The 16,384-nt window shown below is 41.0% G+C and overlaps 1 protein-coding gene across 1 annotated transcript in view; it reads right to left on the bottom strand.

Annotated features, from left to right (window-relative positions):
• Positions 1 to 9,112, bottom strand: part of clockb (clock circadian regulator b) — a 33,583-nt gene extending 24,471 nt beyond the window's left edge. The window contains exons 1-5 of the mRNA XM_079998398.1: positions 8,983 to 9,112; positions 5,451 to 5,609; positions 4,383 to 4,471; positions 2,136 to 2,195; positions 314 to 462 (exon numbers count right to left, since the gene is read on the bottom strand). Coding sequence (XP_079854524.1) covers positions 314 to 462; positions 2,136 to 2,195; positions 4,383 to 4,399 — 226 coding nt within the window. The 5' untranslated portion in view covers positions 4,400 to 4,471; positions 5,451 to 5,609; positions 8,983 to 9,112. The remainder of the gene's footprint in view (positions 1 to 313; positions 463 to 2,135; positions 2,196 to 4,382; positions 4,472 to 5,450; positions 5,610 to 8,982) is intronic.
• Between the last annotated feature and the right edge of the window lie 7,272 nt (positions 9,113 to 16,384).

Below are 16,384 nucleotides of genomic sequence, written 5' to 3'. Positions count from 1 at the left end.
GACTGGCTCGTAGAATTCCAACAGAGTCGCTGTGCGAAAACAAGGAAGAATTAATTTATTGCATAATAACGGTTATAAGGAAACCCATATACGAAATTGGATCTTAACGGTATCCACGGGGCTGTTACGAGGGCCATAAAAGTGGAACGTGCCTGTTCCCTTTCATGAGCTGTCATGCCTGCAGCAAACAAACAGTCAAAACAGTGTATGAAAGGTGAAAAGCAATGGCAATGGTAGGAAACCAATAAAGCCATGGACGGAAGCTTCCACTGTGGAAAACACTTCTGAGAAACAGACGCTGCGCCCTACTGACCCTTGTGTTTGCACAGGAAGTCAATGCTTTTCTGAAGGATGGTGGACTTGTCCATCTTCCTGGTGTTGCCGGGCAACATGGTGCCCAGTTCCTTGATGAGGACATTGAACTGGTCTCGCCGTTTCTTCTCGGACTTGTTACGGGACACGCTGCAGTTTGAAAACAGAATTGTTTCATTTTTAAGTGTTTTACATACTTTTTATTGTGTTTTCCATTCTTGCTGTGCTGCTTTGTTTCGACACTCATACAGCAAGATAGATAGACAGACAGACAGGACAGGCAGATGTCACAGCGTCTCACATCCAAACAATAGGCATTTATAAAGTAATAAGAATAAACAGAAAAAAATGTCATTATGCAATAAACTTAAGAATTAGCTTAAAAAAATTGAGAATTAGCAATATACAGTATATGAACCTCAATTTTAAATAAAGCAGAAAAATAAACTTAACAATAAACAAAGAACTCTAATAATTTTCCAATATACAGTAAGCATTAGGGGTGCAACGGTATGTTATCGAGCTGTTCGGTACGCGCAGGTGAACTGCGGTATCACGGTATCACGGGAGAAGTCCATCGGACACGTTGGCGCAGCGTACAGGCGCGGTGCAGCGTGCTGCTTCCTATTGAATCCACTGTGCAGCTCCACTGGCCACGTCAGTCGTGTGGGGTCCGCATGGAACCGCGCAGAATAACTTTTATTTATGTTATTTTTGCGAGGGGTCTATTTCTTTTTTCAACTGCGCGCAGCTACGCATCGCTTTCCATAGAAACGCGAGATAAAACCCCATAGAAAAGTCTTTGTAAAGAGAGCAATCAAACAAGGTGTCCAGTCAGAAAATATTAGACTAATATTAGAAATATGAGACTATTAGACTCTTTATTACCGACTTAGCTTGAAAGATGCTTTTGAACGGCTCTTTTGTAGGAATGAAGGGAACCCAGTCTCGCTGGGTGATGAGCCGTTCTTTTTTTTTGTCAAGTTTTACAGTTTTATGTTGTGTTTTTTTAAGTTGCCGTCTCCTGCCGCCGGAAATTGTATCCCCCTCCTTGTAAGAGATGGTAGCCTAAGCTCCTCCCTCGCCGGGAGGTGCCCTGGCTGAGAAGGAGCGCACCCACTGTCATGTCAGGTTCACAAAGCGAAGGCACACATGCCCAGGTCTGACTGGGAGGTTTTATTTCACTATTATTATGTGTGAAAAATACTGTTTATACCTGTTCTACACAAAAGGAACTAACTATAGTACTGGTTTTATCTATTTTTTATTGTGAAACCTTTAAAATATATATATATATATATATAAATAATTAGCAGAAATGTATATTTCCCCCTCCAATCAGATGAACTCATGCAAATTATAACAACCCACCAATGACCTTGAACCCCCCCAACAGTCTCACACACAGAGCATTTCACTAGTTATTTGTGGCAGATTACGATAAAAACCTTTTTTTACACCATTCAACTTTTTTAATAAAAAAATATATATATTTCCTAAATAAAATACTGAACCGGTACCGTTACCGTGGCCCTGAATTTGTGATACATACCGAACCATGCGCTCGCTGTACCGTTGCATCCCTAGTAAGCATAACAATGAACATTGCAAATAAACCTAAATTAACAAACAATAAACCGGTCATAAACATTGTTGACGGTAAGTCAACCGGTGTCATATAAGCAGCAATTCGACCGCACGACCGGTATTTCCGGGCAAAACGGTTTACTTATGTTTTCTAACTACATTCTGGGGTTGTTTGGCACATAGCCCCTGCCACGCCTTCACCGCTGTGACCATAAAAAGCCATCCCTTCATCTCACCGTTTTGCTTTGTCCTTCTCATCTTCCTCCATCAACCCATCAAAGATGCTACAATCATCCCTAAATGAGAGAGAGACAAAATATTTACATGTGCGCGCACACACGCGCACGTACACACACACACACACACACACACACACACACACACACACACACACACACACACACACACACACACACACACACACACACACACACATACATACACACACACACACACACACAGGAAAGCAGATATGCATTGTTAATAATAGCTAATGACGGAGGTTGGCTAACGAGAGGATTCCCACATGCCACCGAGGGGGGAGGCTGGGGGTGGGGATATTTTTGGGTCAGACTGAAAACAAAAACAAAAAGTGATAGAAGGAATGTGTTTTGCTCGCCAGAGATCCAAGTATTTTAGTTCACATGGTGTATTCCTAGTGCGTGTCCGACTATATACAGTACAGCTGAATGATAATTTGATATATAATAATAATAATTATAATAATAATAATCTAATAATAATACTTTATCAACACTAATCTCACTGTTGATAAAGCACATTTACACTAAATTTCATACATTTCTGAATAAAATGTAACATTGGATAGAAATATTGTTGAGTTTATATGTTGTATAAAAGCACCAATTCTAAGGACTAGTCTTGTTCTTAGAACTAGCATCTAGTTCTAAGAACTTTTGGAGGAACCCACTCTTTTTTTTCATGTCTGCACTGCAGTTCCTAGAACACCGTTTCGGAGGGACCTTTTTAGCTCCCACTTCAGGGCAGGGACATTCAAGCGCAAGCGAAACCTTCAGCGACGTAAGTGCATGGTGATTGCCATACAAACCTGTATTAAGCTGACTTTAATTACAGGCAACTTACTTCCAAAACATTTAACACTTACGTAAAAATAAATAAACAAATAAAAAAAAAACAGCGCCCATTCGAACCCGACCTCTGAACACTCGCCGCGTGCCTCCTTTCAAGTCCACCTTCCTCACCCCGCGTGCACTGAGGACAGTCCGCCCCGGGTGGGTCGCACCACTGTGGTCGGGACCAGCCCATGTGCATTCGGCGGCAATGAAAGAAAAATAAAAATCAATAAAAATGTATAATTTAATTGTAGGTGTATTCAGTTATTTAATTTTACGACGTAAATTGAATTAAACAAAAAATCCCAGTGCGCTGTCCCGATGCATGCCCATGCCTCACTAAAGTGGGAACAAACTTTTAAATGACGCCTTGTAGATCTAATATGAGTGAAGATTCAGCAACCGGATTGCTTACGTCTCGCCTCAGATTTGTTCAGAAACAGATTTTGGTGGACTGATAAGGTGAAATCAGTGAAAGATACGGAGTAAATACAACACGGAACTGTTGTGCTGAAACACCATTGGCTGACGTCACTTCAGAGTTCCGGTGCAGTGTGTTCCAAGTTCCCCTTAGGGAGTCCTCAGTACTGCTTGGTCCGAAAGCGCCTCAAATTAAATTTAACACTTAAGACCTTTTTAATACCACTTAGAATTAAATTTAATGCCAACTTCACGGCCATACTGGAAAAAGTATGGAGGATATAATGGAAAATCAATATGGATTTTAAGAAGATAATTATTTACCAAGTACTTGAATAAAACATTTTATTATAATTCCCTCATACTAAATATACAATAGTTTTGTGAGGTGTGTGTGTGTGTGTGTGTGTGTGTGTATTCTAATAACATAAAATGAAAAAGTTCCCTATTTGTCGCATTTAGGGTTGGGTACCGAAACCCGCTACCACTATGGCACCGGTTCCTTTATGACCGGTACCTACCAGACAGAATTGCAACACAGATACCGGTGCCTCATTTGGCATCAGAGCTGCCGATTGAAATATCCGCCCCCCCGGCCCTGCATTATTGTTTGGGCGAGTGTCCAACCAGATGAATTATTTATGATGTTACGGTATTTATTTAATCCTACAAAAGGACAAGAAAAACATTTACGACCTTTGTAAACAAAATTCAATACTTTGTGAACAAATTCAATACTTTTAAGGTCTATTTTGAGAATATTAAATTCAATGCTTTTTAAAATAATTCTAAGACCCCACGAGTACCCTGACCAATAGCCTATATAAACCCCTATTGTTGAGGTATTCAGTCAAAAATGTTGATTATGATATGTTGATGTTTGATTTTGTAAAATATCCACATCTGGATCACATCTGGAGTGAGGCTCTATGGATGTGTATCTATATATTGATGAGTGTTGCAGGGTACCCAATGCTGGATGTCATGGTGGCTGTCGATCAGGGCTGTAGCTGCAGTGATTGGCTCTTTAGTCGTGAGGTAGGCATTTGGAAGAGCACCTGAAACAGAGACAAACAAAATAAATCATAATAATAATAATCATAATAATCATAATAATAATAATAGTAATAAAAACACATACATTAGACTCATTAACAAATTCTTGCACACAGCCACAAACACTGGCTTCGCGTTTGAAAAATGTACAAATTTGGTTCCTTAACCTGAAAAATTCTCACCAGGCTTTGACAAGACACCACAAAATGTCAGAATATGCAAAGTATAAAAATCTTCTTCTTACAAAATGAAATTCAAGGACTTGCAAGTACTTTTTTAAGCACTATTTTTTCCCATTTTCAGGTACTTCATGCAAAACAAATAATACATTTTTAATACAATCTTTCCTCACGAAAATATTATATAATCTTAGTGTTGTTGTCTATTATTTGTATCAGTATATCTATGTAGTATATCTTTATCTCTATTATTAATCTCATTTTAATATACTACTATAAGTGTCAATTTCCAACCATGCTGGATTCAATTTGACATAATCTAGTCGTCAGAAGCGATTCTGGAAAATGTTATACTACTTTACAATTTGAATAACAAAACCCTGGGCAGTATCACAGGTTTTCAATGACCGCATTTTTTTTTCAAAGACTTTTCAAGCATTTCAGCACAAAAGGGGCCAATTTCAAGGTATGAGAGCACCTAAATTTCTGAGGACAAAATTCAAGCACTTCAAGGATATCAAGGACCTGATAAGAACCCTGTGTACAATTTGTAGACATTTTCCTTTATTAGTAGACATTGTGAAATATGAAATACAAGTGTCTATATAATATACAGATAAGCAGGCTTCTTGGCTCTTGGCTGCTTTTTGCCTTTTGTTTGATTATAAAGCGGTATAAAGCACAGCTTTTCCTGAAATGTAGGTTACATTTAGATAGATTTATCAGGTTAATTTTTCTTTAATGTATTTATGTCTCAAACTCTCCCATTGGGGGAACTGTGTGCATACGGTTGATTCCTCACCCCCCTGCCGCCTGGGTGTGCAGTCAGAGGATTCCCGTCTGAAAGGTTGCAGGAGAGGGTTCGGGGTCAAAACTGACTCTTTTCTCAAATTCGATTCGAATGTCATTGGGGGCATGATCGGGCACCGGACCATGGGTAGAACATGATGGTCATGCCAACCTGCAAAACAAAACAGCAGAAACCCGGGGGGTTACGTGGGGTCAGTGGGTCATGACCCGTCAGGCCGTTTAGTGACTTTCCTCTCCATCAACAGTTAGTAGGGTCAATGGGGTTAATGGGGAAAACAGAAAGGGCCCAATTGGGTCACTATTAACTTAAAGAGTTCTTCAAAGGCTTGCTGTATTAAAATAAATGCTTAAGAGCACAACATTACAAGCATTTAATACAAAATAAATGTATTTATTATACCTATTAGAAAAATGATACTGATCGAATGCATTAGAACTGCTGGAATAGCCCTAAAATGTAATTAAGATAATGGGTGAAAGCAACCTAAAATAAGTTAATTACCAGTCTTACTACTGAAGCCACAATTCATCACAATGACCCAGTTTCGAAACAAAAAAAAAAAAATGCTTCGACGCGTGAGGTTAATCATTTTAAACGTGTCTCTCAGTGCAAATGTGGGTCTGTTGCCTCCGCTTCTCTTGAATGAACTGACCATGTTGTACATTTACAATTTGAAGGCCACAGCTGTAAAAAGTACAGTTATCTGCGAGTGCATTCATAGTTTACTTTGGCACTGGCTACGGTTTTCAAATAATACACATTCAAATGCACATTCAAGGGAGATCTGATGTATGCGGTTTTGTATGGCTTGCCTTATACAAACACATAAACTACAGCTTATTCAAAATAGAATTATTACATTATAATGCCTTAAGTGCCTTTCCAGTGTTTCTTCCTTCCAGTGGGCCCTTCCAGTGCCCTACCGGGGGGCGGTGACTGACAGAGTGTCCCTGTTACGCACAGTGCTTTTTCTGTTTGGTTCAATAAGAAAATTGAGTAAAATAAAATACATCTAAAATAAAAACATTATGTTTTTATTTGCTTTATTTAGAGGAACGGAACATGGGATCGTCCACCATCATTATGCATAGAGAGGGAGACAGGAGCTTAAATTGCGCCCTGATTGCTCCCTCAGAGGACACACAGAGGACCCGAAACGTACTTGCATTTTAGATCATATTAATTTCGAGGGCTTTAATTCATGATCGGAATGACTGATGAATAGATCCGGGGATATTTTTTTATTATTCTTATTGTTATAAAAAATGTTTTAGATCAGGGCAATTTTAGAGGTTTTCTTATGAACTAAACCTCTTTGTCCTTAATAAGTTTTCCATATACTTTTCACACGTCAACAAATTACTGACTGTTTGTATGATGTTTTCAGTCGTGAACATTTTTACAACCCGCCTCTTTTATCTGACTGGCTAAGCGACCACAATGTGACATTGACGTCATACAGGGGAATACAGGCGGATTTCAACGATAATGTTTAGTGTAGGCGTGTGGTGGTTTCGGAGCGCCAGAGGGTGAATATTTTACGTTGCGATTCGATCTGGTAGATACCGATCATATAGGAACAGGTGCCAATGTGGTACCAGGTTTCGGTACCCAACCCAAACATCCCGCGCATGATCATGTTTGATTCAGAGTGTGCACGGAAAGGAGGGGCTATTCACAGACAGGTCCGTTTTCAATGTGTTTGTGAGAGAGAGAGAGAGAGAGAGAGAGAGAGAGAGAGAGAGAGAGAGAGAGAGAGAGAGAGAGAGAGAGAGGAAAGGAGGGGCTGAGAGGATCAAATCAATGTGCCGCGCACGGCTCTACCATGACATAAGATTTTACCCATTTTAACTAGTTAAAAAAAATAGAAAATCAATAGAAACACTTCCTTTATGTAGGACGCTGTGCGCACTGCGCTCTAAACTCAACTGGTGTGTATTGGTTGCACCGTGTAGGATCTGGGTTGAGCAAAGAACTTTTGCAAGGAGTAGCGCAGCACCCCGTGACATAATCCCTGCTGGGCCAATAGAAACAAGAGGTTTGCAATATGGAGGAGAAACTCACCACGTCCAATGTGAAAGCCCTTCAATAATTCTTCTTATAACTAAGAAATAACTTTGTAATCATTTAGCCCGACACATCATTCTTATCAATATAAGGGATAATGTGCAGCCCAGACAGGGTGATCAGGCGTTGTATGTACTATGAAGGGGGTTATTTTGCGATAATGACCTACTGGCTGCACATTATCCCGCTTATTACACAGCTAGTTACTAAATAAAACGTTACATTGAGACGGAATACTGATTTGAAAGGATTTTATACTAGTATACCTAGTTTGAGAGCTTCCTCTGAAATATAATCCTCTGTTGATAATGACAGTTGCCATGGGCAACCAACAGTTAACACTGCATTAAACGAGGGGTGGGAATCCAGGCGGAGAAGTGGTTGCCCATGGCAACGGCCATTATCAACAGAGCGTCATTATTCGATAATAGCTGACTGCTGAGTGCCGCTATGGACCAATCACAATCGAGTATTCCACAGAGCCGTGAATATCCCACCCGTGTTTATATTCATATCAACCGCAAGTACGAGCAACCACACTGCCACTCAGCCCGGCCGCAGCCTTTTAATCCATTCCCGTGCATGGAACGGAATTGTGTACAGTCTGTACATGAATGTTTTCAGCCTTTTTTTCGCGTGTTAAAGCATTATTTTCATGACAATGGTCCGTACACCAATGCGACAAGACGAGCCCCTTGAATATGGAAATAAAAGCCAAACCATTCCAGGTTAGTTTGTCCCTGAGAGCCAGTCTGATCCACAGGTGTTGGTTATACAACCACTGAGCGGACCACGCAGCGAGCTCAGCCCCAAAACCAAGACAATTATCGCATGTGTTATTTAAATGATTGGCGATATATTGCATTACAGTCGCGTATGACGCACTGAGGTGGAATGAATATGAGCGTTTTGCTGCAAAATCACCCCCCCCCACCCCCCCCCCCAAAAAAAAAGAAGAAAAAAAAAACAAAAAACCCGACAACCACCGCGAAGAACATCATTCAGGCTCGAGCTGTCACGCAACAACTGACATTGCCGCAAAATAATCTCTCCAAACGCGACGCTGTTCCCGAGCGGCGGCGCGGAGACGGAGCGCCGCGCGAATAAACACACGGCCGCGGGACGGAATGTGGAAAAAACTGCGCCGATCGGAACATTTTTCGAGGCAGAAGTGCACACACACACACACACACACACACACACACACACACACACAGTGGCACATATTCACACGCTCACACGCACGCCCCCCCCCCCCCCCCCTCTTCCCTCCCTCCCTCCCCGCCCCGCGCACGCACATAGACACTCGCGGCTCCGAATGTGGGTCACTGGGCCTTGCTCTCCCTCCGCAGTCCGCTCGCTTCCGCACGCCGGGGAAAAAACACTATTTACCGGCCGCCCGGTCCGCCAGCCGACGGGCGCCGTTGGAGTCGCGCGGGCTCCGCGACGCGCTTACCTTCCCAGGCGATCGCACGGTCGACCGCGGACCGCGTTCGTCTTATTTGGAGCGTTGCATCGGGTGGCGGTGGGGGGGCAGCACTCCGGCTTGGGGAGAAAAACAGGACAGGAGGCCTACTTCATGTTAGCGACGCGGGGCTCGCCAGCGACTCGCTCCCGGCGAACGGATCTCAGCGAACGACTCGGGACGGAGGCGACTCGCCTCCCAAAATGGAAATAATGGCTGGGGGACTAAATTGAAGTCCGAGGCCCCCCCAAAAAAATAAAAATAAATGGCAAAGGCATTTGTCCTGGGTTAACATTGACTACGACTGGTTTGATCGCAGTAGTCTCAAAGGGCTTCCCAAGATCACATTTCACATAGAAATCAACGGTATCCCATAGTCTTAACCCCCCCCCCCCCCCAAACAGGCTATTACAAAATTCCTAGAAAGAAACCCACTTGGTCAAACAGATAAGAAAGCTTCAGAGATGAAGGAAGCGCCTTGAAACTTGGCCCCCGAGTAGGATTCCTGCAACCTGGCCCCCAGCACGACCGTGCTGCAGCGGAAGCGTAGTGGGCAACAGTATCATCATTATAAGTATCGGGTTATACACAGGTTATTCAAAAATGTCTCCTTTTCTACGTCGACATCACTGCTTTTGAGAGGATGGGGCAAGGCGGTTTTCTGGTCTCCGCAGCTTTGAATTCTTCCACCGAGAGAGAGAGAGAGAGAGAGAGAGAGGCCGAGAGAATATTATTATGTCTTCTGTAGGGATTTCTTCCCGAGGATCGATTGGAACAGTTCGCGTTGAATGTGACTGATTTACACTTGTACATTCCACCAAGCGAAATTATTTGGAGGGAATTCGAGTCTGGTGCACTTCAGTACAGACCATCAACATGAAAAATAAAAATAAAATAAAAAGCTTAACAGTCCAACAATATATATGATATAACGTTTTAGGAGTCAGTTAGTCGGTCTATTAGAAAGGAATTTTTTACTTTTATTTTTTTTCCTAGGACATGCGTTGCATTACATTTCACTGCATATATGTATGAAAGTATGTATATGTATGTGACAAATAAAAATCTTGAATCTTGAATATAAAGAATAAAATAAAATGGGATAAGAATTAAAAAATACAATTTTAATGTAAAATATATAAACAAATGGTCAAAAATACAAAACAGAAACGGTCAGATATTTAGGATTTACAAATATACAAATGCAATACTATGCACAGGACAAATGATTATTAAGCTCTATAGGTAAAACAATTTCAGTTATAATGTTAATTATTACCATGTGTTAACTAGCTTATTACATTACTAGCTTATTAAATGATTCTTATGAGAATTCAACCCTAACTCAGACCCGATCATCGGAAGTAATCTCTCACTCAATACTCACTGAATTACATGAACGACGAGTCGGAAAATCGAACGACTCTTATTTACCGAGTGACTCGCCAAGGATCGAGTCTGAAGAAAGGGTCGAAGCTTTCATCACTACGGCGTACAGTCATGCGCAATGGAGACAGTAGGGCGCACTATTTGGCGAGTACAGTAAACGTAAAATCTCTGAATTATCGTCTCAGGAGAAATGTGAAAAACACGTCAAATATAGTGTCGACATTCGCTCTGATATTAGGGTTAAATTCGTGTTGTTGACAGGAGGAAATTTACCGCAAGTAAATAAATACTCCGAGAAAGCCAGTACAGTATTGGCTATTAATTCGTCTACCTCTCAGTATTCTGTGGTTGCCTTTTCGTCTGCCTGATTATACATTTATTAATTTAGAATTTAATACACTGAACAATAATATATATATATATATATATATATGATTGGGTTTTATTGTATTTAACAGGGCTCAGTTGAACCACCACATCAATCGACGCATGTTATTCATTAATGGTGTTGCTGATAGTTTGATGAATCACAGGATTGGATCTCGATCTGCCATGACAGGGTGGCCCCCGCACGAGGAGGGTTTCCCTCTTTTATCGGCGTCCAATCAGAGGCTCCGTGGCCCCTGACGTCATAGGTGTAGTGCGTTGAGGTTCCCCCTGGTTTAACAACACAGCCTGTCCAACTAAACAGTATGTGAAATATATATATATATATGTATATATGTATATATGTATATGACTATTTCTGTTTTGAATTTTTGACTATTTGTATATATTTGACATTTTAATTTTATATCTTTTTTTTTACTTTTCATCCTATTTTATTATTTTCGTAATGTTAAGCTTTTTATTTTTTTAATGCTCATGGTCTGTGCTGAAGTGCAATAAATAAAATAAAATGTATAAAATACAGTATATATATATGTGTGTGTGTGTGTGTGTGTGTGTGTGTGTATATACATATATACACATATTTATATGGGCTTGTTAGTATAATGCAGTCCAGGTTTGACAGCTATAAGTACAGTATTTCTTGAAATATACCTGGTTTTATGTGGCCAATGTGGAAAAAATACAGTAAAATCCACATTTTTCCTGTTTTCACAAACAAAATAGTACTTTTACTAATCAAAAACTGTGTCAGAAATGCAATATGGGCTTCTTAATATGATCTAGTCCAGCTTTAACTGCTTTTAGTACAGTAGTTTTTGAAATATACCTGGTTTTATGCGGCCAGTGTGAAAAAAAAAAATACAATAAAATCCACCTTGTTCCTGTTTTCATAAATAGAATAATACTTCCACCCATCAGAAATGATGTCAGAAATGCATTTTAAGCTGTTTGGTGCTGTGGCTGCTGCTAACCTTATACATAAACTTAACCCTCACTTACCTTATGGCTAAAATTAAGCATCTCTAACCATTTACCCTAACTTAAACACCTCTAACCTTATACCTCAACTTAACCGTCTCTAACCTGAGTGCCTTCTCCGGTTCCGGTGACTTCTTTGCGTGTGGGTTGCTGTTGCCCTTTTTTCCTGTTTTTTTTTGTTGCTGCTGCTGGAGTTGGTGTTGCTGCTGCTGTTGTTTTGTGGCTGCTGCTGCTACTGCTGCTATTTCTGTTGCTGTTGTTGTAGTTTCTGTTGTGATATTGCAGTGGGAGGATGATAAGAAGGGTGGGTCTTCGGAGAGATAGTCAAAAGGATCTCCCTCCCGAGGTCAGAATCAAAAACTTGACCCGGTATTTAGGGACACTAATTAAAGGACCGTGACTGGATTAAGATGAGACACAGAGTTGAAATTCTCGTTTCCGGTGAGGGCTACCACTTCCGGTTCTGGTAACGTCTTTGCTCTGCGTTGCTTCGTTGAGATGAGATGGTACACACCGTTGACTCAATATAGATGAGGAGGTTTGTGGTTCCGGTGAGGGCTACCACTTCCGGTTCCGGTGACGTCTTCACTTGTGCGCTGTTGCTGCTACAATTGCTGCTGCTGTTTTCTGTTGCTGCTATTGTTTCTGCTGGTATTGCCGTTGCTGCTCCTAACCTTATACCTAAACTTAACCATCCACCGTGACTGGATTTAGATGAGATGGTGCACACAGTTGAAATCTCAGTGTCTGGTGAGGGCTGCCACTTCCGGTTCCAGTGCCGTCTTTGCTGTGCGTTGCTTCCCTGAGAACCGTTGACTCAATACAGATGAGATTTCTGGTTCCGGTGAGAGCTACCACTTCCGGTTTCAGTGACGTCTTCGCTTGTGCGCTGTCGCTGCTGCTGTTGCTGCTGCTATTGTTGCTGGTAATACAGTAGCCACTAATGTTGTCATTGCTGCTGGTGGTGTTGTTGGTGCTGCTAACCTTATACCTTAACTGGTGTTGTGGTTGCCGCTGCTAACCTTATACCTAAACTTAACAATCTCTGACCTTATTCCTATTCCATATATGCGGGGACGGTAGCTCAGGAGGTAGAGCTGGTCGTCTAGTAATCTAATGGTTGCTGGTTCGATCCCAGGCTCCTCCTGCTATCATGCTGTAGTGTCCTTGAGCAAGACACTTAACCCCTCATTGCTCCTGATGGCTGCGTCCATCGGTGTTTGAATAATTGTAAGTCGCTTTGGATAAAAGCGTCTGCTAAAATGACTAAATGTAAATGTAAAATTCCTTAACCCAATCATCTCGAACATTATACCTAAACATAACAATCCCTAGACTTATACCTAAACTTAACAATCTTTAACCTTACACCCTAATTTAAATATCTCTAACTTTGTACCGCAACTCAACATCTCTATTATCTCTAACCTGAGTGACTTTTCCGGTTCCAGGGAGAGCTACAACTTCCGGTTCCGGTGAGGCCTTTGCGTGTACGTTGCTGTTGTTGCTCCTGCTTGGTTTTGCTGTTGTTGCCGCTGGTGTTGATGTTGCTGCTATTTCTGTTGCTGTGGTTGTTTCTGTTGTGATATTACACTGTCGTTAAGTGAATTGGTCGATAAGCGAGGACCCGTGTTATTTCACGGTAAGGGGGTGTGGTGTAGTGAATACTGACAGACTGCGTGAACGAGACTGAGAATGGTGATGAGATGAGATGTATACAGTGTATGTATAGTGTATATAGTATATATAGTATATATAGTGTATATATATAGTCTATAAAGTATATATAGTGTATATAGCATATATAGTTTATATAGTATATATATAGTGTTTATAGTATATTTAGTGTATATAGAATATATAGTATATATAGTGGGTATATATAATGTATATAGTATATATAGTGTGTTTATAGTAAATTTACAGGAAGATGTTATCACCTGCTGGGCATTGCTGCCTGTCACACCTCCTCCGGTGCCCATGGGTCAGCTGCAGGGTCATCAGTACATATATATACACTATATATACACAATAGTATATATACATATATACTATATACACTGTATAGTGTATATAGTGTATATATAGTATATACTGTATATATAGTGTATATAGTATATAGAGTGTATATAGTGTATATAGTATATATACACTTTATAGTGTATAAAGGGTGATGCATGGTGAGATCCTTGACGCTGAGACGCCGTGGTATTGTACACAGTGTACAATACAGACTGGTCAGCGAGCTGCTCCTAAGTCTGAACGGCGGTGATGAACCTGTAAGAGAAGTGAGAACCAGAGCTCGTTCTGTCAACCCGCATGGGAATCCATGTACGACTGCGATGTAAAGGGGGACGAGGTCTGTGTGTTGGACCACGGATGTGGAAAACGTACAGATTTTCAGTGTCACCATGGTATTCTTTATAGAACGGGAGCGAATGCGATGCTGTTGCCAGGTGACATGAGCAACAGAGAATATTAAAAACCTCTTTCTCCAAACTCACTCAAATATGTCTGGTCACCATACGAGCTGGAATTCTCTCAGTGTGCATGGCAGACTTAGTACGAGTCCAACTGACTCCATGTGTTATTGATGAGATTCCACATTTTTATGTTCTTCCCCCTCTGCCCTTCCTGCTCCGTCCTCTCATTTTTCCATCTCAGAAATAGAAAGCCTTTCCAGAAAACACCCCACGAAGGACCATCATCGACAATTACAACAACAACAACAATGATGACAATTACGGCCGAGGCATGAGCACTTAGCTGCGGAGCCACTCGTCTTTTGTTTTCACCAATGTGACGAACGTGAGCCGATGGAACGATTCCTGCCGGGAAGATCATACATCAAACCCCTCGGCCTCGGTCACTCCCAGTTTAGTATAAAATTAAACCGACAAACACACTTCAAAATGTAATGATGGACACTCAGCGCATGACTGCATCGCTTTTGTGACCGAGGAGTGTAATATATTGTAACATCCTTTCTCCAGATAAGTGCCTCGTCCCGCTGGTACCTGGGCTTTGGAGATTGAATTACAGTTGGATAATGGGTGCCGGGGAGAGTGCTGTGGGACATCCTTTTCCCCCCACAACAAACGTTTAATGAGAGAGAAGTATTGGGCACCCGGCCACAGGGCATGTATAGCAACCTACTATATCTATATGCGGACTGCCCATTGTTCCAACGGCCCATTGTTCCCAAACCCCAATAGTCTGAACATTTTCGGGTGAGAGGTGATTGTGTTTTGGTGTAAGGTTAGAGATAGTGAGGGTTAGGGTGTCATCCATGTCTAATGGGACATTTTTCGGACTATTGGGGTTTTGGACGAATGGCACGGCACTATCTATCTATCTATCTATCTATCTATCTATCTATCTATGAGAGAGAGAGAAACTAATGTGAGATCTGACATCGAGGTGTAGAACGAGAGACCCTTCCACAGCAAATAAATCTAGAGAAGAAAAATGAAAATCGAATCGAGTGTAGCAATCTACATGTTTTTAGCGAGGCGCTAATAATCAACACGGGGTGTAATTGGGGCGATTGGTGAGGATGATGCTGCCTCTCTAACTCCCCCTGGGACCCGTTGGAACCAAGACAACAGTAATAAAATATGTCAACATTAGTCGTGATGTTTATGTGTGTGTGTGTGATAATAGTACATATTATCGTTATAACGGTCGTCTTTCACATTTCAAGCTCTTTTCACGTCACGATACACAATTTTATCATCCAATGGAAAAACATATATATGATATGATAAGCAATATTTGAGGGAGTTTATGCAAGAACTAGCAATTTGGTCCAGTTGTAATTCATTTCACCCTACTGTTCAATGTGTCGAATGAGCCATGGTTATATTCGTAAACAGTGGATTTAAATAAAAAAACAGATGTGCAATATGTTGTAATAACATTGTAATAACTTCAACTTAAAACACTCATAATCTAGCAATAATATCAACATAATTTTGATCTACTCATCCATTGTCATCCACGTCTGAATCATTGTATATCATATTTATTCATCCTGTCCAGAATATCCAGTTTTTTATTTAAAGTTATACCCACAGCCAATAGGAACCACACTGCAACCTATCCACTGCCACACCTTTTTTATTTATCTTGTGCATACAACACATTTTACTTTGTGTATTCTGTATATTTCTATATTTTTTGTTATCTTTTATTTATTTATATGCTTTTTTTCTTTTCTTTTTCAAAGACTGTTTGGTTTTTCTACACTATGCTAACTCTTGTGCTTACTGTCTGCACTACAATGCACCAAATCATACCAAGACACATTCCCTGTGTGTGAAAATCGATTTGGCAAAATAAAAACGGATTCAGAGAAATTGGAATACTGTACGTGTTAATATACTTGAAAATGATGGACGACCGTTGTGATGATGAAAGTTTCCACATTTGCCCAGAGCAACACAGGTCTCCTTACCCTCCTCCTTCTATCTCTCCCCCTCTCCCTCTCTTCCTCACCCTTCACAGTGCCGGTCCTCAGTGTGTCATTGCCGCTCATCTCATCCTAATCTCTTCTACGCTCCCCGTCACCTTTTTCGTCACTTCTGTCACTTCTTTTTCTACCCCCCTGCGTGTTCTCTCCATCTCTCCGGCG

Source organism: Zeus faber (genome assembly GCF_960531495.2).
Source record: "Zeus faber genome assembly, chromosome: 4".
NCBI classification, from domain to species: Eukaryota; Metazoa; Chordata; class Actinopteri; order Zeiformes; family Zeidae; genus Zeus; species Zeus faber.
This window is presented reverse-complemented; position numbering and strand designations above follow the sequence as displayed.